Source organism: Brachionichthys hirsutus, chromosome 8 (assembly GCF_040956055.1).
Source record: "Brachionichthys hirsutus isolate HB-005 chromosome 8, CSIRO-AGI_Bhir_v1, whole genome shotgun sequence".
Taxonomy (NCBI): domain Eukaryota; kingdom Metazoa; phylum Chordata; class Actinopteri; order Lophiiformes; family Brachionichthyidae; genus Brachionichthys; species Brachionichthys hirsutus.
In genome coordinates, this window is record NC_090904.1 from 14,885,786 (window position 1) to 14,898,587 (window position 12,802).

Sequence of the window (12,802 nt, forward strand, 5' to 3'; positions counted from 1 at the left end):
CCTTTTCTTCCAGGCTTCCTCTCCTCCAGTGTCTGCCTCGACACTGGAGGGTTCTTCACCCCCTCCACCCTCAATCTCCAGCTATCATAGCAGAGTTTCACTCTGTCCCCTGCAGCTTTAGGGCTACTTCCACTTCCACACTCTGAAGTCGCACCATCATTTATTATCTGAATCTTTATCCATCTTTCTCTGGAGATGCCAGATGTTGGGGTGTTGGGGGGGGGGGGGGGGGGGACGATGACATGCTTCATAAAAACTACTCCATCAGACGTTTCCTTTGACAGGTAAGAGCAGTGAAGCAGTTCCATTTTCTTCCATGTGATTCGGAACATATACCTGCCCCAGTCAGGTACAAAAATCCCATGATGACATCACTGATATGGGGCGTGGCCAGACCTTAACACGCATTCAAAACATTGAATATGTGTCAAATGTCTCAGAAGTCATCTGACTTTCTAAGGCTGTTTGGACAATACAGGTACAGGATATATCTCATCCAGCGCTGATGCCCCCCCCCCCCCCCCCGGTCTTAAAATGAATGTAGCTTTTTAATAAGATAATTTCTTAAAATCTCTTTACCTTCAGTTGACATGTTGGTCCAGGAGGCGTCTGCTTGATGTGGAGGGAATGAATGTTCTTATGTTTAGGCGTTGTTCTTTGTCTAACTAGCTGCTAGTTGGACCTGGGCTTTGCTTGTAGTTGCAGAGTGCGAGTCCTGTAGTTTTACTGATAGTCACAAAGCTGCCGAGTAGCACAACTATTTATTTCTGATGAGCGTTTAACCTTAATTTCATTGTGATACCATGCAGATCCTTCACCTTTCAGCCTCCTCCCAGCTTCTCCTCTTCCATCCTTTCGACTCCTTCACTGAGCTGTGCACATGTATGCGTCTGGGTGGCGACCATGGTGGGGGGTCTAATTCAATTCACCAGCAGCCAGTTCTACTTCACATTAACTCAGCTTAATAAAAGACTATTCAATTAGCTAGAGAGCTCCACGTGAGAGTCTGCTGCGTGCAGACGCAGAATGGTGAGCAACTCACTCCAATTAGGCTCACTGTCGACTTCTAACAAATGCAACGCCGAGTTGGCTGAGGGGGGGGGGGAGTAGAGAGAGAGAGGGGAAAGTGAAGGACAATCCCAAACAGTGGGTTAACTCGAGAGGAGATGTGTGAACACGCATGGAAAATAATGTGCGTTTGTGTACAATGATCTGAGTGCATGTGGATTCTATAGGGGTCTGACTTTACTCAAATTGATCCTGATGCAGTCTCAATAAAAGGCAGCATCAGTCCGAGTCCGACGCCACCTCGCATTTGTTGACGCCTCTTCAGTGGGTGAGAAAGTTTCAAGAGTCGGAGAAAGTGGGTGGAGAAAGTGTGTGGAGAAAGTGGGTGGAGAAAGTGGGTGGAGAAAGTGGGTGGAGAAAGTGGGTGGAGAAAGTGGGTGGTGAAAGTGGGTGGAGAAAGTGGGTGGGGAAAGTGTGTGGGGAAAGTGGGTGGTGAAAGTGGGTGGAGAAAGTGGGTGGAGAAAGTGTGTGGAGAAAGTGGGTGGTGCAGAGACGTTCAAGCACAAACTCCTGCCCGACTTTCAGTCTGCTGGAGTTACACAACGTCAGAGAGATGAAAGCTCCGGCACGGAAAGACACGTATACAGTATTGGAGCAGTAAGAAAGAAGCAGGAGTTGGCTTTAGATTGAGGATTAGGATTAGGATACACACCCTTCTGCTTTCTATTGTGGTACACGAGCATCTTCAATCCGTGCACCGTGCAGCCATCTCCACCAATCAAGGATGGCGACTGAAAGGTTGAAAAGGTTTGGATATGAAATGGAGTGATTCGGGTTTCGTAGAGGGGTAATTTCAGACCCATATATCGGCGGTGATGTCATCCAGTCTTAGGGTAAAGGCCTGTAAAGATTTATATTCATAGTATTTACTGACACACAACGAACCTCAGCTTCACAACGACTGTGCTCGTCTCATTTCACCACCAAAATCACATTCCAAACATCTCATAAAGCCCAGTTTTCCTTTTTATTTTTATTTCCTCACCCATTGTGTTCTCTTGTCCAATATATTGGTGAAATATATGATATTTCTGTTATTCGGCCAATTTAATTAATGGGGGTGGGTTTATAATAAAAGCCAAATGGCAGATAGCGGCGCTTTGCTTTTTCAGGCGCTTGTTTAATCAGAGAATTGCTGAATGGGAGAAGGCAATAACGGAGTGAATAGAGGCTGATATTTGTGAAGAAATGTCAGGGAGGAGATGCGAGAGGCAGCGGCTGAAGCCTCCGGTACGGTGGCTGGCTTTAATATCAGTGATGCGTGCATCGCGTCCGTTGTGCTGGACCTGCGTAATCCCCGGTGAGGTAGCTCGCACTTTAGAACTGAACAGGCGTGAGCTGCAGAATCCATTTGGGCTCGGAGTTCTAGAACAGCATTTGCTGCACGGATCAGTCAGTGGCGCTGCGTTTCACATGATACCACGGAGACAAGTCGGACTTAAGCGATGCTGAATAGATCCTCCTCACACCTGCTGTACACAGAGTATCTATGTATTAGTGGAAATGTACCTCAACGCAGTCCCTCTTTTTAAGCCACACACACACACACACACACACACATACCTATGTCTGTCGACCTTCAGGGTTATCTGCAAGGTTCCTAAACACCTTGCTGTTGGCGTTAACCCCTGCTGTCACCATGGAAACCCAGCTAGCTTGAACAATGTGTGGCCCATCCATTGTGTTGCTCATGTGTTCGCGCTGAAGCGTACACCCTTGTGTGATGACACCTAAGTGCATAGGTGCGCTAGAAGGGGGGGGGGCGCACAAAAACACACTTATGCACTCAAACATTAACACACGACTCTTCGGGATTCATCCGTCCTCCACTTCATTTATCCCTCATTCCCTTTTCTTGTTACTCTTCTCTCTTAATGAAACTATGAACGCGGCGCTCGTCGGAGCCCGTGGGTCCGCAGCGTGCTGTCAGAAGAGCGCACATGACCCCGTTTCCAGCAGTGAGAGCATTATTAGCCTGCTGCTAAGAGTGCCATCCAGCACACACACACACACACACACTCACAGACACACTACCTGTGTCTCACCACCATTGTATCACTGGGATTTATTTCAGCAATGCCAGGGAGCTGCCAACGTAACGTGACAATATATCAGCACTTCGTACACTGGAGTGATTTGTCAAGATTATACACTCAAAAACCAAGAATGGGATGTTCAGTGATGGAGGATCAATAAATGGATGGATAAATAGAAGGACAGAGGAAGGCAAGAAATGGATGGATTTGCGATGCTGTCTCCTTCTTCACAACTTCTAGGCTTGATTCTGCTTTCTTCGGGTCATCCATGATTTGACAGCGAGCTCTGAAACAGAAGAGCGAGACAGAGGGTGGGGAGAAAAAGCATCAAATTGTGCATTTATATTTCCGGAACCTAAAGGAAAAGCCACAGAAATATTCCTTTGACTGCAGGCGACCAGCAGCACACGTACGCAAATAATTCCAGTTACATCAGGCCAGAATCTGGATTCATAGCGAATCACTGGCCTCAGCCTGCTGGACGGTGAAGGAACTTACTTGTTATTAATAACATTGTTCTTCCTACGTAAGATAAACACGAGTTTCCTATCAATTCACCTGGTAAATGTTATATTTCATGCTTGAACCTTGAGAAATCGAAACTTACATAATTTATTGTACATATACTGAGAAATACAGGAATTCACTGGATAGGTGTTCTAGAAATCTGACCGGTCTGACTCTCTCTCTCACACACACACACACACACACACTCTGCAGTAGAGAGCGACCGATGTGGTTATTTTCAGGGCCGTTACCGATACCAAATTTTCGTAGACAAGGGTGCCGATAACTGATATTTAGAGCCGATATTCATTTGCACTAAAAGTGAAAATACTGACCTCAAAATTTTGCATACGACGAACTACAACACGAAAGCTGGATTGGTAACGTTACTAGTAGTTACCCTCGCCGAAGGGGAGGCGAGGGTATTGCAATTGGGTCCGTTTGTCTGTTTGTCTGTTTGTCTGTCTGTCCGAGCGCATAACTCAAAAACTAGTAACCCAATCAACTTGAAATTTTTTACACAAGCAAGGTTCTGTCCGTGGCTCGGTCCTCCCCGAGAATGGCGTTGATCCGGATCTGGATCCAGATTCTAGAATTATTTTTACATCTGGAATCGTGCCTGTGCTGTAAACTGCCACTTTAAGAGGGAGGGACACGAATGGCATGATGGGAAAAAGAGTCCAGAAGGAGTCTTGTAGTACGTTCCGGAGCAGCAAGCTAGAGCAGGTTTGGCCCCTCTGATCCGGAAGCCCTGTTTACTGTCTCACAAGATCCAATAGTCTATTGGAGGCGGGGTCTGCAGTCTCTGATTGTCTTTCTAGTTGTGAGCTGTAGAAGACTTGGATGCTTATTAAAATGTGAGGAGAGTCTGCCGTCTTAACTTACCTTTGAAACATTTATATGCTCTCCAGAGCTTCTTCACTCGATCAACTGTTTCTTTCCATCACTTTGTCGCATTCTGACTAATTTCTGAGCTTTTCAGTTTGACTTTATTCGATGCCTTTGTTCCACCTTAAAATTCGAGATGTTGCAACTGCCTTTTGCATGCTTATTGGGACTCAGCACTGTTGCCATGGCACCGAGTCTAAGTCGGTGAAAGCGCTGAAATGACAGCAGCAGACGAGAATCGTGAAGACGGTGGACTGGGGAGGCAGGATGAAGGAGAAGAGTGGAACGAACATAATTCCATTTATTAGTCCACAGGGCTGGTGGGGGGGGGGGGGGTTGTGTTTCTTTGTCTGATGCAGTGGCTGGAGAAGCGGGTCATTATTATAAAACAGACATTTTTATTGCACGGTAAATTCATTGAATCTCATGCCCACTTAAATAACACTGTTGACTTATGGGTGACTCAGGTTATTTCAATATTTCCATGTTCTTCTGCTGCCTTCCTTCAAGCTTCACCTGCAGCTCGACTATATTCTGCATCCTCTGCAGGGCATCGCTCAAGTCTTTGTTTAACTTTAACTTTATTCTACTACAGCCTAGACAAGCGTCATGTGAATACATTTGGTTTTGATATTTAACTTAAAGTCACAGTGAAACGCATCAATCAACCCGTCACCCCCTTAGACGTTAAACCAATGCCTGATAGCCACTGTCATTGTAGGTGTCGGCTACTGGTTGTGTTATATATGAAGATTCTGTCTTGGAGATTTCAAATGCAATAAATACAACAAGAAAAAGCAATGAAATGTGACGACAGTTGATTATTTTGTTGCTTCAGACAAATTCAGTTTGTTATTGTGTGCTTGCGTTTAGCACTAGATGGAATTGTGTTAGAATAACTCAATTTGGAGAAAAACTCCATGGATTAAAGTGAGAGACAACAATCAGCTCTTGTAGATGTGACGTGTGTGTACAAAACACTTTAGTGAAAACTGCCGTTGATTGTCTGTGTGTTGTTGCAGCATATGAAATAGTCATCTTATTGTATTAGAATGACCGCCTAATAAATAAATTATACTGTCTTGGCTACAGTCGCGGGGAACGACACAGGGTGACCCGGGGTGATTGGAGCATTAGCTTGTGCTGCTGGGTGAGCTAGTTGGCATGCTAACCACCCTGGTGCTCTCCTGGAAGGCGGACATGTCGGTGGGCAGGTTAGCTACTCGCTTGCCAAGTGCATCCGGGGGCATCGCCGCCTGTGCCGCTGAATAGGAAATGAGTGACAAATGCGCCAACGGGATTAAGCGTTAATGTTCAGCTCACGTCCTGAGATATGAATGAGGGGGGGGTCTGCATAATGTGCTTGTAAACAAACTGTGTGAAAGTATAGCTTTTTGTGTCTGGAACTCACACATGCATGCGTGTCGGCACATGCATGTGTGAGTTTGTGGTGTGTAGCTACTGCACAGAAGTATGACGCATACTCACTATGGAGCAGTGGCTAAATCCCAAACTGACCTCTTGCAGGTGCCCCAGGGACAAATCTGGTCTGCCACTCTTTAATAATTAAATATATAAATGATATAATTTAAATACAAAGGGAACTATTCCCATGCACTGCAGCTTGTGGAGGAGAGGAAAGCAGAGTATTCGTGATCTAAAGTACACAGTTCTGTGATAAATCCAACCATCTCCGAAGTAATCCTTTCCACTTTTTGGTGAAGGAGATGCTGATTCAACTTTATGGTCATTGTGGGGCGTGCAGTTTGTTAGTGGTGGTGTTTAATTGTGCGGTTTCTGCTGAGAGGCGCTTCCTTTTATTTGTTCACCTCATTTACATCAATTTAATACTTTAGACAGTAAGAAGCCAACTCTTGTGCGTTGGTAAATTTGATGTTCTTCATTAATTTGCACATTAGTTGGCATAACTTTTTGTCAATTTTATTACCGTAATTGCCGAACTATTATGCGCACCTGTGAAAAAGCCGCACCCACTGAATTAAAAAAAATATATATTTTGTACTAAAATAAGCCGCACATATTCGTAAGCCGCAAGTGCATTGAGACAAATGATATTTAACGGAACACGGCTCGTAACGATATCCGCAGCAGGTCTCCAAGGTGAACAGCCTCTGGCATGTTAGATCAAGGGAAGTCGGCAAATCAGATCCGTAACTTCGGGACAAGGATTGGCTCTAAGGGCTGGGTCGGTCGGGCTGGGGTGCGAAGCGGGGCTGGGCTCGAGCCGCGGCTGGGGGAGCAGTCGCCCCGTCGCCTTCCCCTCTCCGCCCGTCGGAGGCTGCGCGGCGCGCGCGCGCGCCTGGCGGGGTGTCCCTGTCCCCCTTGCCCCCGTGCCCCTCATCCTCCGTCCGCGGGAGCGTGGCGCGGCAGGGGTGGGGACGCCCGGGAGGTCGAGGGGGTGGGTTCCTTCCCCGCTACGCGGCGCGTCCGACGCCGCGTAGCAGATGGCGGACAGGCGGCGGGGACCGGGTACGGCGGTCCGGCGGCGGCGACTCTGGACGAGCGCCGGGCCCTTCTCGCGGATCTCCCCAGCTACCGCAAGCGGGGCTTTCCCTCCGGGCGGGCGGGCGTTAATTTTGTAACGAAAATAAATAGGCTTTAACGAAACACGGCTCGTAAAGAAAGTGGGAAAATATACGTAAATTTGCCGCGTCGTTGCATAAACCGCAAGGTTCAAAATATTGGAAAAAAGTAGCGGCTTGTACACCGGGAATTACGGTAGTCTAAAAAACAAAGAATAAGTACTGACAAAGAGAAATGTGACAAACTGAATACCTAACACGACTTGAAGGATCGAAACAATTGGCAAACGTTTCATTAATAAATGAAGAAACAACCACAGTGGACTTTCATTCTACCTTAATTTTTTATGCATTCTCATCCTATTTTAATGAGCCGGAACAAATATTTACACTCACAAGAGTAAAGTTGAACCAGCAACATCCCTTCAATATCACCGACTCTTGCTGAGGTGGAAAAATTGTCTGAGATTTAATACCCAGAAAAAACAGTGATTCACAGTGAACCCACACAAAGCTACCGGACACACAAGGATGCGTTTTCCTCCACCTGCCAGCTTCCATCCAATTAGAGAGAAGTGTAAGAAGTGGATAGATTGTTGTGCTCGGGAATCAACACTGAAAGGATGTGCTGGAAAAGCAACGGTGTGCACACACACACCGGGTGTGTTCGCACTCCCCCAGTCATGAGCTAACGGGCGTCATACAGGCGCCAACCCTACACACAAAACACGCATGCACCAAAAACGTGGAGACGCTCACACGTACACACACAAAACACACATTTACCTCGTTCACTTGCCTTTCCTCTGTGAAAAACAAAAATAATAGACAAGTAGAAAATCAATATCTGTCTCCTCTGCTCAGCGCCAACAACACACACTTCTCTACGTCTCTCCGGAGAACAGAGGCAGTTGCCAGGCAGGACTGTCAATCTGACGCTCAGAGTGGTTGTGACTGGCTGCTCCATCAACACACGGCTTTTCACTGATTACACAGTAAGACAGAGATATTTAATCCGTCTGTCAGCGGAGGACGCCTTTCAGTCAGCACATACAGATCCATATAATCTGTTTATTCAGTCCGTCTGTATGTTGGTAAGTTGATCAGTCAGTTGAATCGTGGGCACTGGAGGACTGGACCAATTAAATCAATCCTGTCCAATCAGATCGCGGTTCAGTCACTAAGTTAAAGGCTGACGATTGATTGCCTTGCATTGTGCTACTTGTTTGTCAGCCACAGTTGGTCAACTCTTCATGTTGTCAGTCCACTACTTTGGACCAGACAAGACTCTATTAACCATCGCTGGCGAGATTCGGGGTGCCCAGAGGATGATCCTGATGACGTTGATGATGCCCTGACTTTTCCTGGCCGGTCAGAGTTGCTACTTCGGTCACATATCTTGACATTGACGAGTGAGAACGATGATGGAACATCTGCTGAATGGATTAACAGGAAATCTGGTGCAGGTATTTAAGGTTCTTGTGATCCTCTGATGTTTCACTTCACTAACGTGTTCAGTCAAAATCCAACTTTGATACTTCATCTTATTTATGTGCGAGGTGTTCTTTATAACAAGCATCACACTCACTTATACAGCTGCTAGAGTCGCTGGAAACCTGTAGTTTTGTTACAAAATGTGCGGACTTGTTGACCTTAAAAATCCACTTCACATATATTTTACGATGCGTAACGCAACAAATGTTTCACAGTCAACATGTAGAATCAGGTTGAAGCATCATTTGAAAGTGAAACGGGTACCGTCTGGGCTCTACACAGGAAAGTCCCCAGTTTGACTTGAGCTGGTAATGATTTAACTCCCGTTGCTGCTAATCACAGATTAAAAAATACATTGCTTAAAAATGTGGGGAATTGCATTTTGATTTAGCATCCGTAGTACTAACACTGACCAAATTCTTTTTTGTATTGCTTTTGTATTTTTGTTCTTTTCTGCCGTGTTGTCTGAGCAATCTTAAAACAACTCTGTCATACGTTTGTCATCAGCATTACACCATGGTCACAGAATGAGAATCTGACAATATGATGATAAAGATGAAAAGGGCAATACCTCAAATATACCTAAATGAAGCGAGACGCACGGAAGCTTAAACCTGGCAGGAAGGAATCGATCGCGTTACAGAGATGGATCAGATATTACGCTGGATGCTGCAGGAATATTATATAGATTACAGGGAGATGTTGGAGGACGGAGACGGAACAGATGATCTTTACGTGGCCTGTGCCTTCAGAGGGCAGTCGCCTTGGAGGTGATGGATGTGAAGAAGAGTTGAGATGGAAGAGAGTAAATGAAATACGTAAAGAGACATGAATATGTGAGCGAGAATGCGTGTGCGTGTGCGGGCAATATCTGTGAATGTGTAGGAGTGTGAATGTGTCGCCAAAGCACTGTAATGGAATGAAGTGAGAAAAACACGGAATTAAATAATCAGCCATAGAACAAAACTGGTAGAGAAATGTAAGTATGCAATCTATCAATCTATAGTAGTGGAGAAAGGAAGATAATACTCAAAAAAAAGATAACAGGAATCATTATAACACACTTACACACACACACACAGACACAACAACAAAATGCACACCGAGGTTCAAAGTTCACCAGCTTCCCAACTAACTATTATTTATTTTATACACATCCAGTTAAATATTTTCTCATTAGCACTCAAAAAAAACGACAGAACTGTAAAACCTTACAACAATCCCATGAATAAAAGTCCCCCGACAGCGATTCCTAAATGTCTCCTAACTAGCAATCTATCAGTATTTAAAATCTCCCCCAGTCTGTCTGAACCGAGCGTGCATAGCATGACCACTTTTCAGAGTCACCCAGCGTTTCCATAGAAACGACACAAAATAAATATTAGAATAAATATCAAAACATGAAAAGATAAGTAGGCTGTACGCTCGGGATGATGGACGGACACACACACTGACAGCTATACTTTATATCGCCCTCTCTTATATGTTGGGAAATAAAACAAAAGTGATATAAAACGTCAAAAGCCAGGACAAATGTACTGGCAGTGCAAATCGCAATTTTGATATTAGGTACAAGAACCCAAACACAGATCTTCTCTGGCGTCACCTCACTGCAGATCGTTTTTATTCAGTGATAACTTTTTCCAGCGCAGAGCTTTTCTCTTTCTGTTCATCTTTTCTGCTGATGCTAACCTCACACTAAGCGCCGCAATGTGTAAACAATAGGATTTTTAATAGCTCTGAATTCCATCGCATCATATCTTGTTCAAACTGAATGCAATCATTGGAACGTTTGTGCTACACTCGTTTATAGGAACAGTTTTTATCCTTTTTTCTTGTCTTTTCATGTTTGCCACAATTATCTGTTCCCACATGGTTGTTTCTTATTTTAAAATCCCCACAGGGTCAAAACATAACTGATATCACTGATGGCACCAGTCATTCAATTTGCACATCAACCCACTGCTACTGAGTATTGAGCTTGTAGGCTCGTATATTTCACATGTTGACTTTAATGCCAAAAGAGAACATGCAAACGTATGAATCCTCATTTGACTACTTCACTTTTTAAAGTCAGGTATTGGATTGGATTAAAAAAAAAAAGTGATGCATGTTTGTTTTTCAATGTCAATTTGTATATTATCAATCCCCCCTTATTGCTGTGATCATCTTCCAAGTTTTTTTTTTTTAACCTGTTGGGGGGGGGGGAGAACCATGCGAATTTTAAAAGTGCTTTTTAAAAGCAACATTTGGGAACAATTATCTTTAGCATTGTACAAGAGAGTATAAATACACCGACTCCACTGCGTTTGTTTGTTTCGTCGATACAATGTACGCGTCTACAATCAGGTCAGAACCAGTCGATTAGCGAAGCATGTCGGGCCAGCACACAAGGTAGACAGATATCGAGGAGAGGAGAGGAGAGGAGAGGAGAGGAGAGCGGGTTCAAGTAGGCCAAGCATGTGGGATGTAGTTGCAAAAGTTGCTCTGAGGTGGATTGTCCTGATAATGGTACTAAATGGCACAGGAGCGGCTTTGGCATTCTGCAACTGTCTGGCACTTGGACTGCTGTGGGGACGAAGGGGTCGGTGGGCTTACAGTAAAGTGGTGGTTTGGGAAACGCTCGCTCTTAAATGGGACTTGTGATGGCTCCGTTTTGTTTCAGTGAGATGGGAGTTTAAAGATAGAAGAGGTGATGAGAGGTTAAGGAATTGCTTACACATTTACGCTGACACACACACCGACTGCAGACTCCTCCAAAGGACATGTAAGAGGCGGTCAAACATTGTACCAGAGAGAGAGAGAGAGAGAGAGAGAGAGAGCCCACAGAGCTTCACTGTAACACAACGCCTTGATGAACACATGAACACACACACAAACAAGGTTGCATATGCATGACAATGACCCAACTGGGGACAGTGACAGGAGAGGGACAGAGGAGTGATAGCAGAGAGGAAGTGCAAGGCCAAACCCCGAAGCAACCGTCTATAAAAGATGGCAGAGGGCAGAACGTGTGTGTGTGTTATAAAACATTTTGAGTAACATGCAAGGAAGGCTGTGCCACTGTAGATAGTGAGCTAGGTGCATTTAAAGCAGGAAGCAGATCAGGTGAGATAGATACTCCAGTGGTGTTCAGATGAAGACACTGGCAGAGAAAAGACAGATAACCAGGCCTCGATTTTCATTATGGATTGATTAACAAGTAAAAAAGCTGACAAATATATACACATAAATATATAAACTCTATATGTATATGTAAAAAAAGGAGTCTACATGAATCAACTCCTGGAAAGTCGTACAAGTCCACTGGTGACTGGGAAGAAATGACGGAACGCATCCGAACAGAGCCAGTGTGGGACGGCTGCTGTGATTCGTGTCCTCTACCAGTGCTGCTTATCCGAGGGGGGAGGACAGAAAATAGGAGAAAATGAAGATTAAGACAGAAGCTTTAAGCACACAAGTGGCATTCAATAAATACCAAGTTTTCTGTGTGGACAGAGAAAAATGAGAAAAAGATAAGTGAGAAAAGAAAGAGCCATTAAGTATCGACGACATACAAAGATTAATACTGAGGAAACGACAGCATTCTCCATTTAATCACAGGGAAGAAAGCATCGGCTTTAGAAAATCTTTACAAGCCTATACAGATGACAAAAGAACAGAGTTTTAAGCGGGCAGGAGCTCGACGATCTGCTGCCTATTGAGCAGTCATGTTATTGTTACAAGAACCGCTGCAAGTCTTTCCTTATTCAAGAGCAATTTGATCTGCCTGTGAACAGCTAGTTTATTGTTCTTATGGGTTTGAACAAACTACCCTCCTCCCCAGAGTGCACTTGGAGAACAATTATGTGTATTATTGCTGCCCTTCAAAAGGAGCAAAGAAGAGCTTTTCACAGAAAAACTCAACTGTGAAGGGCAATCATTGAATGCCGCTCGTCTGGAATGGACTTGGCAAATTGTCGCTCTTAAACACTATTGTCAATTTCAAGTTATCTGACTCTTTTAAATAGATTTTTGTTTTTAAAATATTTTCTGCCAGAATGTACATCCTCATAATCATTTTTACCTAATAAAAAGAGGGAAGGTCAAAAGTGCAGATGAGCTCATTCGAAGTGTTCTACCGTATATCTGGAGCTGCGGTAGCGTGCTCGTACCCAAGTTAGAAAATACTATTACTAATGGTCTCAAAATTGACTAAATGTTTCCTCCAGAATACAGAGTGGTATATCACATTAAAATATGAGCCGATGAAGATCTGCAGTGCAT

At 44.5% G+C, this 12,802-nt stretch overlaps 1 protein-coding gene across 1 annotated transcript in view; it reads right to left on the reverse strand.

The window, feature by feature from the left end:
- Positions 1-3,116: 3,116 nt before the first annotated feature.
- The window catches only part of LOC137898592 (MICOS complex subunit mic25a-like), a 40,493-nt gene continuing 30,807 nt past the window's right edge, over positions 3,117-12,802 (reverse strand). Inside the window, exon 8 of the mRNA XM_068742638.1 lies at positions 3,117-3,390. Within this exon, the coding sequence (XP_068598739.1) occupies positions 3,367-3,390 (24 nt within the window). The 3' untranslated portion in view covers positions 3,117-3,366. The remainder of the gene's footprint in view (positions 3,391-12,802) is intronic.